Genomic DNA, 12502 nt, shown 5'->3' with positions numbered 1-12502 from the left:
AGCAAGTATGAACCAGTGCAAGTGGGCCCTAGCATACCACTAGATAAGAGTGATTTCAGGAATTACTGTAGGCTCACCTAAAGGGAAGATTAGGAGGAAATCAAAGGCAGGGAATCTGCCTTCTCATTTCTGTATCTCAGGCGCCTAGGGTTGGGTTGTTGAATAGTGAAACTAATTCATTAATTCCGTATTAAAAAAATTTTTTTAAAGCCCCTTCTATATTCTGGGCACTTTTCTAGGTGTTTGTGGAGTATAGCAGCAAACACCAAGGCCCTGCCTTTCAGGGAGTTTACATTCATAGGTGTGTGTGTGTGTGTGTGTGTGTGTGTGTGTGTGTGTGTGTGTGTATAAACAAATGTCTGTTATATCAGGAGGTGAATGATAAGTGCTATGACCAAAAATTCTGTAACGCAAAGGAGAAAAGGAGTGGGGCACCACTATTTCAAATGGGGTCGCCAGGGAATTGCCTGGCAGTCCAGTGGTTAGTACTCCACGCTTCCCCTGCAGGGGGCACTGGTTCAATCCCTGGTTGAGGAACTAAGATTCCCCCATGCCAGGTGGTGCGGTCAAAAAAAAAAGAGGGAGGGCTTCCTTGGTGGCACAGTGGTTGGGAATCCGCCTGCCAGTGCAGGGGACACGGGTTCGAGCCCTGGTCCGGGAGGATCCCACATGCCTTGGAGCAACTAGGCCCGTGCGTCACGACTACGGAGCCTGCACTCTAGAGCTCGCAAGCCACAACTACTGAGCCCGCGTGCCACAACTACTGAAGCCCGCGCGCCTGGAGCCCGTGTTCCGCCACAGGAGAGGTCACCGCAATGAGAGGCCCGCGCACCGCAACGAAGGGTGGCCCCCGCTCGCTGCATCTAGAGGGGGCCCGGGCGCAGCAACGAAGACCCAACACAGACAAAAATAAATAAATAAATAAAATTAAAAAAAAATGGGGTTGCCAGGCAACTGTAAATGTTGAGATGTATGAGGGTAAGGATCAACGGTTCAGGAATCTGAGAAACACGACCTGAGTAGGGCTGAAGCACAGACTCCCAGAGCTCATCATTCAACAAGAGTGGAACACAGAGTAACTTCGGAAATGTTTTCTTCAGAGACGCCACGCACTCTGCCCTGATTCTTCAGCCCCTCCTCACAGAAGAAAAGTCCTTCCTTCATGACGGTCTCAGGCACGCTAGTGTTTAACTGGACCAATCAGATGCAGGGAGGCGGGGCTCGTTTTCTGTACTGCCTGAAGCCCGCCAAACGCCCTGACATCTCTGCGCATGCTCAAATCCTTCTCCTGGCACGCTATTTGGAGCGGTTTGCGCATGTGCGAGAGCGAGACGTAGATGTTTGTCCCAAGGCCTTCCCGTACCGTCCAGGCGGCGAGTCGCCTCCTGGTTTCGGAGTGTGTCCGGCGTGTGTTAGTTGTTCTCCGGCAGCAGTGACCACTGCGGACATGAACCGCGAGAGCTTCGCGGCGGGCGAGCGGCTGGTGTCGCCGGCTTACGTGCGGCAGGGCTGTGAGGCCCGCCGCTCGCACGAGCACCTCATACGGCTGCTTCTGGAGAAGGTACCGAGCTTTCGGGTCCCTCCCTAGCTGCCGCGCCCCCCAGGCTCCGGCTCCGCCCAGCGCCCCTGTTAGTTCCAGAACCTGCCTCACCTCCTCGTGTTTGCTGGTTGAGCCCTGTCCCGAGAGTCTTTCGCAGTTGGGCATGCCTTATGCCGGCTTGCGCCGTTCAGCTCCTTCTCAGCCTCGCCAATGCTGGCAAAAACCCAGAGAGTGTTATTAGGGGACGTGGGGAGTTCGGAATGTCGAGCCCTTTTTTTTTTTTTTTTTTTTTTCCTAACTTCGGGTTGAGGAAGCGAGGGGAAGGCCGGCATGATTTACTTTTTCGTTTGCGGATAGGGCAAAGTTCGTGTCTTCCATCTTTCACTACTCCTGGGGAACACATGATATTTATAAACTACGATATACTAACTCGAAGCAGGTGATGCTGAGGAACTTCACAGGTCTCGTTCTTGCCAGCATCCTGAATTTTAATGTCACTAAAGTTTGACAACCCTAGTTCTAACACCCTGGTGTGAAAAATCCTAGTTGAAGATAAGGTTTATTCGTTTTCAGTTACTTTTAACTGCAACTTTAAATCTGAGTAATCTCATTGTATTTATCACTTCTCGCAGCATCGTGTGGATAATTGTAATATAGTGTAACACAAACATTTTGCCTATTCAGAGTTTCTTCAGAGTGCTGAATTTATGTCTGAATTTTAGAAAACAAGGAGCATGGCAAAATGTGCATGGAAAAGTTTTAAAGTTCATTGAAGTAGGGCTCTGGGGAATGATGGTTTTTTAAATATAGTCATAAGCCTTTTTTTGTTTTCTTTTTTCTTTTCTTAAGGGCAAGTGTCCAGAGGATGGTTGGGATGAAAGTACACTTGAACTCTTTTTACATGAACTTGCAATCATGGATAGCAACAATTTCCTGGGAAATTGTGGTGTGGGAGAAAGGGAAGGGAGAGTGGCATCTGCATTAGTTGCTCGGCGACATTACAGGTATGATTTTTTTAAGTACAAAGCATTTCCTTTTCCCTTTTCTCTTTTTTTTTTTGTTAAAAACAATAGTGGCAGTATTAATCATATTAAATTATAAAATGTCCGTTTGTAACCTACTTCTTGTTTAAATGGGCATGTGAACTAGATGCAACAGGGAGATGGAAACAATGTACCTGAGTAGGTGCTTTTCAGGACAATAGGGTAAAAGTTCTAATATGAGGTGGTTATACCCTGTCAGCTTCTGGGTGATTAAGGATACTGGCTGTACGTTCTGTTAAGAATGTTTGTACTGTCTATACATTCTGTTAAGAGTGTTTAACCTGATAAACCTATTTGGTTGTTAAGAGTTTAAAATATGCTAAGGTTGTTTATAGTTTTCCATGTTTCTTTTCTAACATGGCAAGTTTTTTTAGAGAATGGTATATTTATAGAACTTTAACATCATTCATCTGCATCTAAACTGAATCCCATTTTATAAATATCTTGCTTGTTGCAGTAGATGTAGGAAAGGTATATTACAATTTTAGATTATTAAGTCACTTTTTTCTTTTGCATTATTCAGAAAGCTTTTCATCAATTCTGATAACCATTTAGTTGTTAGTGGTTCCAAATATGATCATTTCTCTGTTCTCCAACCTTTCTGTGAAATATAGGTAAACTCTTTAAAACTCCCATCTTCCATGATTTTAAATCATGATGAAATTTTCCTAGGAATAGTAGAATTTTATTTCAGCCGAAACTATTGCAGTCAAAACTAATGATAATGAATGTATGACCTGGATGAAAAACTAATGGTTAAAAATAAGGTGATAACATGGTTGATAATATATGTTAAAAAATGCTTAGTATGTGAGATTGCAGTGGTAATAGAGTGTGATACGTGTTCTGTGATAATTCCAGTGTGCAGAATTTCTGATCTAGTCAACTATAAATGACAAACAGACTTTTGATTTTAAAGTGTATTCAGAGGTATCTTTAAATAGTGTATAACATGATTAAATTTAAAATGAGTGGATTTGCACACTAATTTTCAAGGAGCATGTACTTCTTCTAAACTTAAGGCAGTATTTGAAACATCAGCTCATCCCTGTTAGAAGTTAGCTCACTGCTCTGATTAGGGAAATGGGAAGAAAGAAGAGAATTTAATGTTGCATATATCCTGGTTTTCTATTGCTGTATAACAAACCACCTCAAAACATAGTGGCTTAAAACAGTCATTTATTTTGTTACCTCTGACAGGTTACCTGGACTCAGCAGGTGATTATTGCTTCAGGTCTCTCATGTAGTACAGTCAGGTGTTGGCTGAGAGTTTAGTCATCTGAAGGTTCAACTGGGCAGTTTATCCAAGTTGAGTCACTCAGATGGCTGGGAGCTCAGATGGCCTCTCCAAGTGGCTTGGCTTGGGCTTTCCCCAGCATAGCAGCTGGCTTTGAAGAGAGGACCCCCTGCCCCCCACCTCCCCTTGAGCAAACCCTTTAAGAGGCCAGATAGAAGCTATAAGGCTTCTTATGACCTAGCTCAGAAGTTCCAGACCATCACTTCTGCTAGATTCTTCCAGACCAAGCAAGTCACTAAGGCCAGCCCAGATTCAGATAGAGAGGAATTAGACCCCATCTCTTGGTGTGGCAGTGGCCTATGGGCATAGGGAGAAAAGGAATTGATAGTGGCCATGATGAAGACTAGCTACCACAGCATACTTGATGAATTTGTTTTGATTTAATTAGATATTTTCACATTATTAATAGTCAAGTATAGTGTTTATTTGGTTATTGTATTTGTATACTTATACGGTGGATTACTTAGAACACTGAATATTTTTGTCCAGTTGTTGGCCATTTTTTGCTTAGGTTCATTCATGGAATTGGACGATCGGGTGATATTTCTGCTGTGCAACCCAAAGCTGCAGGTTCTAGCCTTTTGAACAAAATTACCAATTCTTTGGTCCTGGACATCATAAAGTTGGCTGGTAGGTGTTGTGTTAATCATAATACTTTTGGCTGACCAGTCACACAAACCTTTGCCTAATTTCTTTTATTAATGCTTTTCTCCAAAAAGAGTATAAAATGGCTTTTGAAAAGACAAGTATATATATATATATAACTTTTAGAATAAGATAGAAAATCAGAGCCATAAGCCTGGAGGATGAATTTAGCAGTGAGCTTCCTGAGTGTGAGTACAGAAGAATAAGCACTAAGTCTGTTAACTCTTTTTATTCGATAGAAGTATATCATTTCTTTAAGAAGGATGCTGTTTTTCTACTGGAATAACTAATTTCTGTTTTTCTTCTTATTTGTAGGTGTCCGTACAGTGACCAACTGCTTTGTAGTTCCGATGGCAACTGGTATGAGTCTAACCCTGTGTTTCTTAACATTACGACACAAAAGACCAAAAGCAAAGTACATTATATGGCCACGAATAGACCAGAAGTCCTGCTTTAAATCCATGATCACTGCAGGTAAAAGAAGAGAAGTAACATATATGTTTTTCAATGTCACAGAAAATTCAAACTTTTTATATAGAGCTAGATAAATGAAAAAGAAACTAAACCTGTTCCTATTCCTTCTTTTTATTGTGGTAAAATATACATAACAAAATTTACCCTTTTAACAAAACCTTTTTAAATGTATAGTTCCTTGACATTAACTACATTCCTCTTGTTGTGGACCATCACTGCCATCTCGCTACAGAACTTTTTCATCCTCTGAAACTGAAACTCTACCTATTAAACAATAACTCTCCCCTCCCCACCACCCTCAGTCCCTAGCAATCACTATTCTACTTTCTGTCTCTATAAATTTGTCCTTCATATAGGTGGAATTATAGAATATTTGTCATTTTGTGACTGGTTGATTTGACTTAGCATAATGTCTTTAAGGTTCATCCATGTTATAGCATGTGCCAGAATTTCTTTCCTTTTTTAGGACTCCCATTGTATATATATCCCACATTTTGTTTATTCATTCATTCATTCACTGGTGCACACTTGGGTTGGGTTGCTTCCACCTTTTGGCTGTGGTGAATAGTGCTGCTATGAACATGGAGGTACAAATACCTGTTTGAGTCCCTGCTTTGAATTCTTTTCAGTACACTCTAAGAAATGGAAGTGTTATGTCGTATGTCCCTATTCTTTAAAATGGGGATATGATTACCTGCCTCAGAAGACTGTTTTCAGAATTAAGTGGGATGACATATGAAATGCCCAACAATAAACCCTGGAGCATAAGAGGTGCTTCAGGAATGTTTGTTCTGTATACATGAGTGGAGTACACGTAAATAATTACCATGAATCAAAGTACGAGGATACAGGCGTCATTGAGTATAGATGAGACAAAAACTTTAAGTTGGTATTTTAGTATTTGGCTTGCTTAGGTCAAGTTAAATTTGAGAATTTAAAGTTATTTTTTGAATGGCCTCAGTCTGTTGTATGAAATGAACAGTATTGGGCTGTAATTAAACTGCATAAATAATCCTAAAGAAACTCGTGTAAAGGGATTCATAATAAGGACATATAGCAGAAATGGGTAGACTTTTAAAAGGTTTATTTTAAGTGGCATAAAGCTGTCAAGTCTGTTAATTTGCAAACTATTAACCAAAGAACTGGTAACCAAACTTAGAGAAAGATTGGCATATTGAAAAACTGTAAACTTTTTCCAAATGATGTTATGACTTGGACTGTGTTATGTTCTTAGGAAGCAAGATGGTTGTATTCTTAAAAAAACCCCAAAACTTGCATCATAGTTGTTTGAAAACAAAAATAGGGTTGAGTGTAGAGAATTTGAGAAATAATAGAGAATTAACTGTCCTTAGGAAGTTACTTATTTAAGTAAAATTTTCTTTGTTTTAATAGCTGTATAGATATGAAACCTAGAGTTCTGTGGACCACCATATATGAATTGATGATTTTATAGTGGCTGAAGTTTTATATTTCTGTAGACAGAATGCGGACAACTTGACGTGGATTCTAAAACAGAAGACTACTTGCCTGTAACTTTGCTTTAAATTGCTGTGTGACCTTGGGGAAGGCACTTAATCTTCCTAAACTTTGACTCCCTTATCTTTGAAGTGAGTGAGTTGAGTTAAATGGTTTCTGAATCCCTCATAGCTCTTAAATCCACAAATCTAGCCTGCTGCTAGATCTGGTATTTGAGAAGACTGAAGATGTGAGTACATAACTCACGTGCAAGACAATTTTTATATTTAAATTATAGAAGGCTTTTGTAAGCTGTGAGATAGGTCTACTAAAATGTCTTGTATTTTTCTTTAGAGGTAAAACATTACGTTGATGATTGTGATTTGTTTCAATACTTGAGCTATTATTTTTGTTCATCTCTGAAATAAAGAGAAATTTAAAATAAAACTTAAATGTTGCCAGAGAATGAGTAGGTTTACTTTTCTATGGACTGAAATTGAACTGGGCTAAGTGACCCTTTTTGTCATCAGTGACTCTTTATTACTTTTGTAGGCCTCTATTTAACATTTGCTTCCTTACTTACAGAATTAGTCTTTCATGTCATATCAAAATGTTAAGTAGATTTGTGGTCCTAATTGTGGTCTAGATGCCACTCCGCGGCATGTGGGATCTTCCCGGACCAGGGCACGAACCTGTGTCCCCTGCATCGGCAGGTGGACTCTCAACCACTGCGCCACCAGGGAAGCCCTTGACCTGCCTTTGACTCATGCTGGTATTAAGCCAGGTCTTTATTACTAGAGAAGGGTTCATTGACTAGAATAAATGTTTAAGAGTTTTTGTGTAGAATAGCACTGCTTCCTAGAGTCCACAATCTCCCCTTATTTCAGTTTATACTAACATTTTGGTTTCTGGTTGACTTGGTTAGGTTTTGAGCCTGTGGTGATAGAGAACGTTTTAGAAGGTGACGAGCTACGCACAGACCTGAGAGCAGTGGAGACTAAAGTCCACGAACTTGGGCCTGATTACGTTCTTTGTGTTCATTCTACTACATCCTGTTTTGCTCCAAGGGTGCCTGATAGGTAAATGATTTGTGAATATTGTCCTTCAGTGTTCATTAGTCTTTTACATAAAATGCACTTATACTAATTCTCAAAGATGCCTAAATAACATTTGGCAGTAAATACTACGTGAACGGACTGTTGAAGAAACAACATAATGGCTTGGGAAAATAAAAATTAGATATAGAAGAAGGAAAAACAACTAGTACCAAGTGGAGATCTTTTTATCACCTGAGTAGATGCAGAGCATCTCTGTTTTCTTGCTCTTCTTTATGTTTCTGGACATCTTGCATCTTTTTCCTTATTGTTTAATAGAAACCTCTAAGCTAAATTTTGGACTTACATACTTGTTTTTATTGCCATCTCCACTGTGATCTTACAATTAGTTTTCATATAGAGGAACTATCAGTATTAACAGATTTTAAAGAGAGAATTTTAGAATTATTGTCCTCTAATTTTTTTTTAATTGCAAGACTAACCCAGATATACAGTTAGGTATGTAATTGTCTTTGCATTTTGAGAAAAATGCAGATATTTAAGAAAATTTTTTTAAAAAGGCAAATGTTTGCTTTTCTGAAGGATGGCTGCAAATTTTTATTCTGAAAATGTAGTAGGCTTAGGTATAGTAATAAATATTTCTAGTTTTGACAGCAACTGTTGGTTTCATTTTAACATTTTGAACAGAAGTGCTAATAATTTGTAAAAAAAACTATTGCTTTGGACTATTTTCATAGCATCAAGTTATACTTTGATTTTAATTCATGGAGTCATATAATTTGGCAGTAATTAATGCATGTTAGCTTTTACTATAGGCAGATTTTAAGAGACAATTTAAAAACCCTGCTCTTGAAAATTTACCTTGCTTCATTCATGAGTCTGGATTCTATTTTCAGATCATGTTGCATATGCTTTAGTTGTTTATTCATTACTTAATCAGATTTTAAATTTGTATTTAAATATTAAATAAGCATCTTTCTTCATTGATGTTTTTGCTATCTAGAAAAATTTTAATGTGGTTGAAATAAATTACATTTCTAAAAACACCATATGAATATTTGTATTAGTTAAATTATTTATCCTTGAGGATATCTTTGTTTTTGTTTCATTTTGACTAACTTTTTTTTAAATTGACGTATTTTTAATTGATGTGTAGTTGATTTGCGGTGTTGTGTTAGTTTCTGGTGTACAGCAAAGTGATTCAGTTATACATATAGATATATATGTATATATCTATATAACATATATACACACATACATATATATGTATATTCTTTTTTGTATCTTTTTCATTATGGTTTATTATAGGGTATTGAATATAGTTCCCTGTGCTATACAGTATGACCTTGTGGTTTGTTTATTTTATATACAGTAGCTTGTATCTGCTAATCCCAGACTCCTAATTTATCCCTCCCCTAGCCTCTTTCCCTTTTGGTAACCATAAATTTGTTTTCTGTGTCTGTGAGTCTGTTTCTGTTTTGTAAGTTCATTTGTATCATATTTTACATTCCACATATAAGTGATATCAAATGGTATTTGTTTTTCTCTGACTTCTCTTCGTATGGTAATCTCTAGGTCTGTCCATGTTGCTGCAAATGTCATTATTTCATTCTTTTTTATGTCTGAGTAGTATTCCATTATATATACAGACCACATCTTTATCCATTCATCTGTAGATGCACAGTTAAGTTGCTTCCATATCTCGGCTATTGTACCTAGTGCTGTTATGAATATAGAGGTGCATGTATCTTTTTGAATTAGAATTTTGTCTGTGTATATGCCCAGGATTGGGATTGTTGGATCCTATGGCTACTCTATTTTTAGTTTTTTTAAGGAACCTTCATAGTCTTCTCCGTAGTAGCTGTACCAGTTTACATTCCCACCAACAGCGTAGGAGGGTTCCCTTTTCTCCACAACTTCTCCAGCATTTATTAATTGTAGACTTTTTAATGAAGGCCATTCTGACTGGTGTGAGGTGATACCTCATTGTAGTTTTGATTTGCATCTCTCTAATACTTAGCGATGTTGAGCATCTCTTCATGTGCCCATTGGCCATCTGTGTCATTTTGAATAACTGTTTTGGAATGTTTACAGTATCCCTGGTATAGTGCTAAGTACATTTTACATGCATTTTCTCCTTTGGAAAAAACCAAAAAGGTTTTTTTTCAGTCAATAGAATTCTCATATACTATTTTTTGGTGGTGTTACATAGTGAATGTTTCTGATTAGAGTGAACTTTAGGAAAATGGTGATGCTCAGTTATTAGTAATATGTTTGAATTTCTGATTTTATTAAATTTAAAAATACATTTTGATTTCTTTAAGTTTAATTCCTTTATAGTCTTAATTTGAACATATATATTGTCTTTATTAGTTAACTGGACAGAGAGTATTGTGGGGCAAATTCAAAGAAAATGTTAAAAAAAAAAGAAGAGTATCATTTCTTCAAATTGAGAAACACCTTAAATTGGCTTCTAAGTTAGAATACAATCCGATTCACATGGAAAATATTTTTTCTGCTTCTCTTTGCCTTTCTCATACACATTGAAAATATTAGCAAATTTGATCAATTCAGAATATTTAAAACTACTCAAGTGATTTAAAAAAAAACAGTACTTTATGTTATTATAGTGCCTTACTCTCAAGGAAGCTTGTTATCAAGGAATACTTTCATTAGAACACAAACATGTGAAAGTGCCCCTTTTATGAAGAAAATACTTGTGTGTATCCCAGAAGGTCCATTTTGTTAAAAACAAAACCTGATTAGTTTTCTGCTTGATTTGTGAGGTTTATGAAAATGAGTGATAAAATAAGTTTTTAATTCATAAAACTTTTAGGGAAGTAAATTGAAAACTTCTGACAGTTGAATAGAATAATGTTAGTTCTGTTTGTAGTTTAAAAACATATTAATGCACAGCTACTATAAAAGGAAAATGTATTCTGTGTAAGTTGATAATTAAACCATATAATATATATTTGTAGTACATTTATCTGAGAAATAATTTTTATTCTCTCAAAATGCTTTACTTCCAAATTTTTTATACTGTAGACAGAACGCTTTTTAAAAATTAATTTTATCAAGCCATAGGATTTAGTTTTAGCTTCATAGTGTGAAGACATTTCTGTTAGAGATGACTTCAGTCACAAGTATTATTTGGTTTTGCAAGGGAACATCATTTATTACACTCTAATTGAAATTTATTACCTTACTTTGCATAAAGCTAGACTCTCAGATTGTTTTAATATGGGGAGTGTCAAATGAAGGCGTACGAGTGAATTTAAAACCAGCAGCTATTTAAAAGATTCTTTAGTATCCAAGTTGTTGGAAAATGTTATTTTGGTACTGAAATATTTTAATGTTCTGTATTTTTTAATACATTAAAGTCTATTTGAAAATGTATTTTTTACTTTATGAGATGCTTAATGTGAGATTTCTTAACATTTCAAGATATGCTGATTATTTTGCGGATATTAGCTTAGGATGATAAGCAACTGAAAGCATTTAAAAATGAGCATATCAACCTTGTAAGAGGTCTTTATAAATAATCTGATTCTTGCTTTTTATATAGGAGAGTTTCAGGTGATTTAAAAGCTACCATCTATGTAAGATTTTTCTAACTACACATTTTCTTATTTATTGGTGACATTAATTTAAAAGCTTTTTCAAGTTTATCCTTAAATGCCTGCTATGCATTTCCAAGGTGCCAAACTACATGCTAAAATACTGCTGTAGAAATTTCAGTTTGTCTTTTTTTCCCCTAGTATACTTTAAGGATAACTATTAAATTAAAAACGTTTTCTCGTAATTTATTAAGGCAGAGTATGAACATGTCTTTCTATTGAATATGTTTATAGATTAGAAGAACTGGCTGTGATTTGTGCTAATTATGACATTCCACATATAGTTAACAATGCTTATGGAGTGCAGTCTTCAAAGTGCATGCACCTCATTCAGCAGGTAAGAGAGTTTCCAAAGATACGTCAGGGAAAAATGGATTTTAACATATTTGGGATTATTACTTTGTTTTTCTTACAACCTAATACAGAAAAACGGTTAATCTAGCATCTTCTAATTCATGGAGCATTAGAAATTTGCATCCAGTAGTCACTCAGTAAAAGTCATTATTCTTTGCTAGCGTCATTGGACTATAGTTTTGGTCAGCACCAACATGGAAATACTTTAGTAGCTTATTTTTTTAACTTTCTGAGAATGTTCCATTGCCAATGTTTTTTTCATTTTTCTAATATAGTGGATTATAGTGTTTTTAAAACTATATTGATTACTGAAAATGACTTCATTTATAAACATTCTAGTGTATAACTATGGAGTTGGCAAGGTGATAAAAACTGTGATTTTATTTATTTTTTATTTTTTTAAGCATCACCTAGATCCCAGTCATCTGTTTTAGATTCTTATTTTTAAAACATGTCTGAGCTTCCCATCCCACTCAGAGTAAGAGTCGCACTCAGAGTAAGAGTCCCATCCCACACAGCCATGGCTCTGGGTCCTCAGGCATCTGCAGCTTCCCTGATTTCATTTCCTGCTGCTCTCCCTCTTACCCACCCTCCTGGCACATTTGCCTCCTTTCTCTTCCTCTCTTGTGCTACCCGTGTGCACCCCACTCCTGCTCATACCTCTTGTTAGGTTGCTTTTCAAGAGAGTTGTGTGGCTTGTTACCTGACTTTCTTTAGATTGATGAGACTTTCTCAGACACCTTATATAAATAGCACCTTCTTCCTTGCCAGCATTTTCTATCGCTCTTTTTCTGTTTTGCCATATTCATTGATTTTAAAGTACACATTTTTCCATGTTATATCTCTGAAATTGAGGTGTCTTATAATGTTAATTGGCAATGTTTATCCTTACCTAGTGGTATGTAAAGTAATGGTGCTTCTTGAAATTGATGGCCTCTTGCTCTTTTTCTTCATAGCACTTGTCACCATTTGATATGATGTTTGTTTACTGTCTACTTGTTGGTAGTGATTAGAATTAA

The 12502-nt window shown here is 36.7% G+C and overlaps 1 protein-coding gene across 1 annotated transcript in view; it reads left to right on the top strand.

Moving 5' to 3' along the window:
* Positions 1-1345: 1345 nt before the first annotated feature.
* Positions 1346-12502, top strand: part of SEPSECS (Sep (O-phosphoserine) tRNA:Sec (selenocysteine) tRNA synthase) — a 34782-nt gene continuing 23625 nt past the window's right edge. Inside the window, exons 1-6 of the mRNA XM_024745546.1 lie at positions 1346-1561; positions 2390-2544; positions 4392-4510; positions 4841-4999; positions 7380-7533; positions 11364-11466. Coding sequence (XP_024601314.1) covers positions 1448-1561; positions 2390-2544; positions 4392-4510; positions 4841-4999; positions 7380-7533; positions 11364-11466 — 804 coding nt within the window. The 5' untranslated portion in view covers positions 1346-1447. The remainder of the gene's footprint in view (positions 1562-2389; positions 2545-4391; positions 4511-4840; positions 5000-7379; positions 7534-11363; positions 11467-12502) is intronic.

This window comes from Neophocaena asiaeorientalis, unplaced genomic scaffold (genome assembly GCF_003031525.2).
Source record: "Neophocaena asiaeorientalis asiaeorientalis breed wild unplaced genomic scaffold, Neophocaena_asiaeorientalis_V1.1 scaffold397, whole genome shotgun sequence".
Lineage (NCBI taxonomy): Eukaryota > Metazoa > Chordata > Mammalia > Artiodactyla > Phocoenidae > Neophocaena > Neophocaena asiaeorientalis.
Note: the sequence above shows the minus strand (reverse complement) of the source record. Positions and strands in the feature narration are given on the sequence as shown.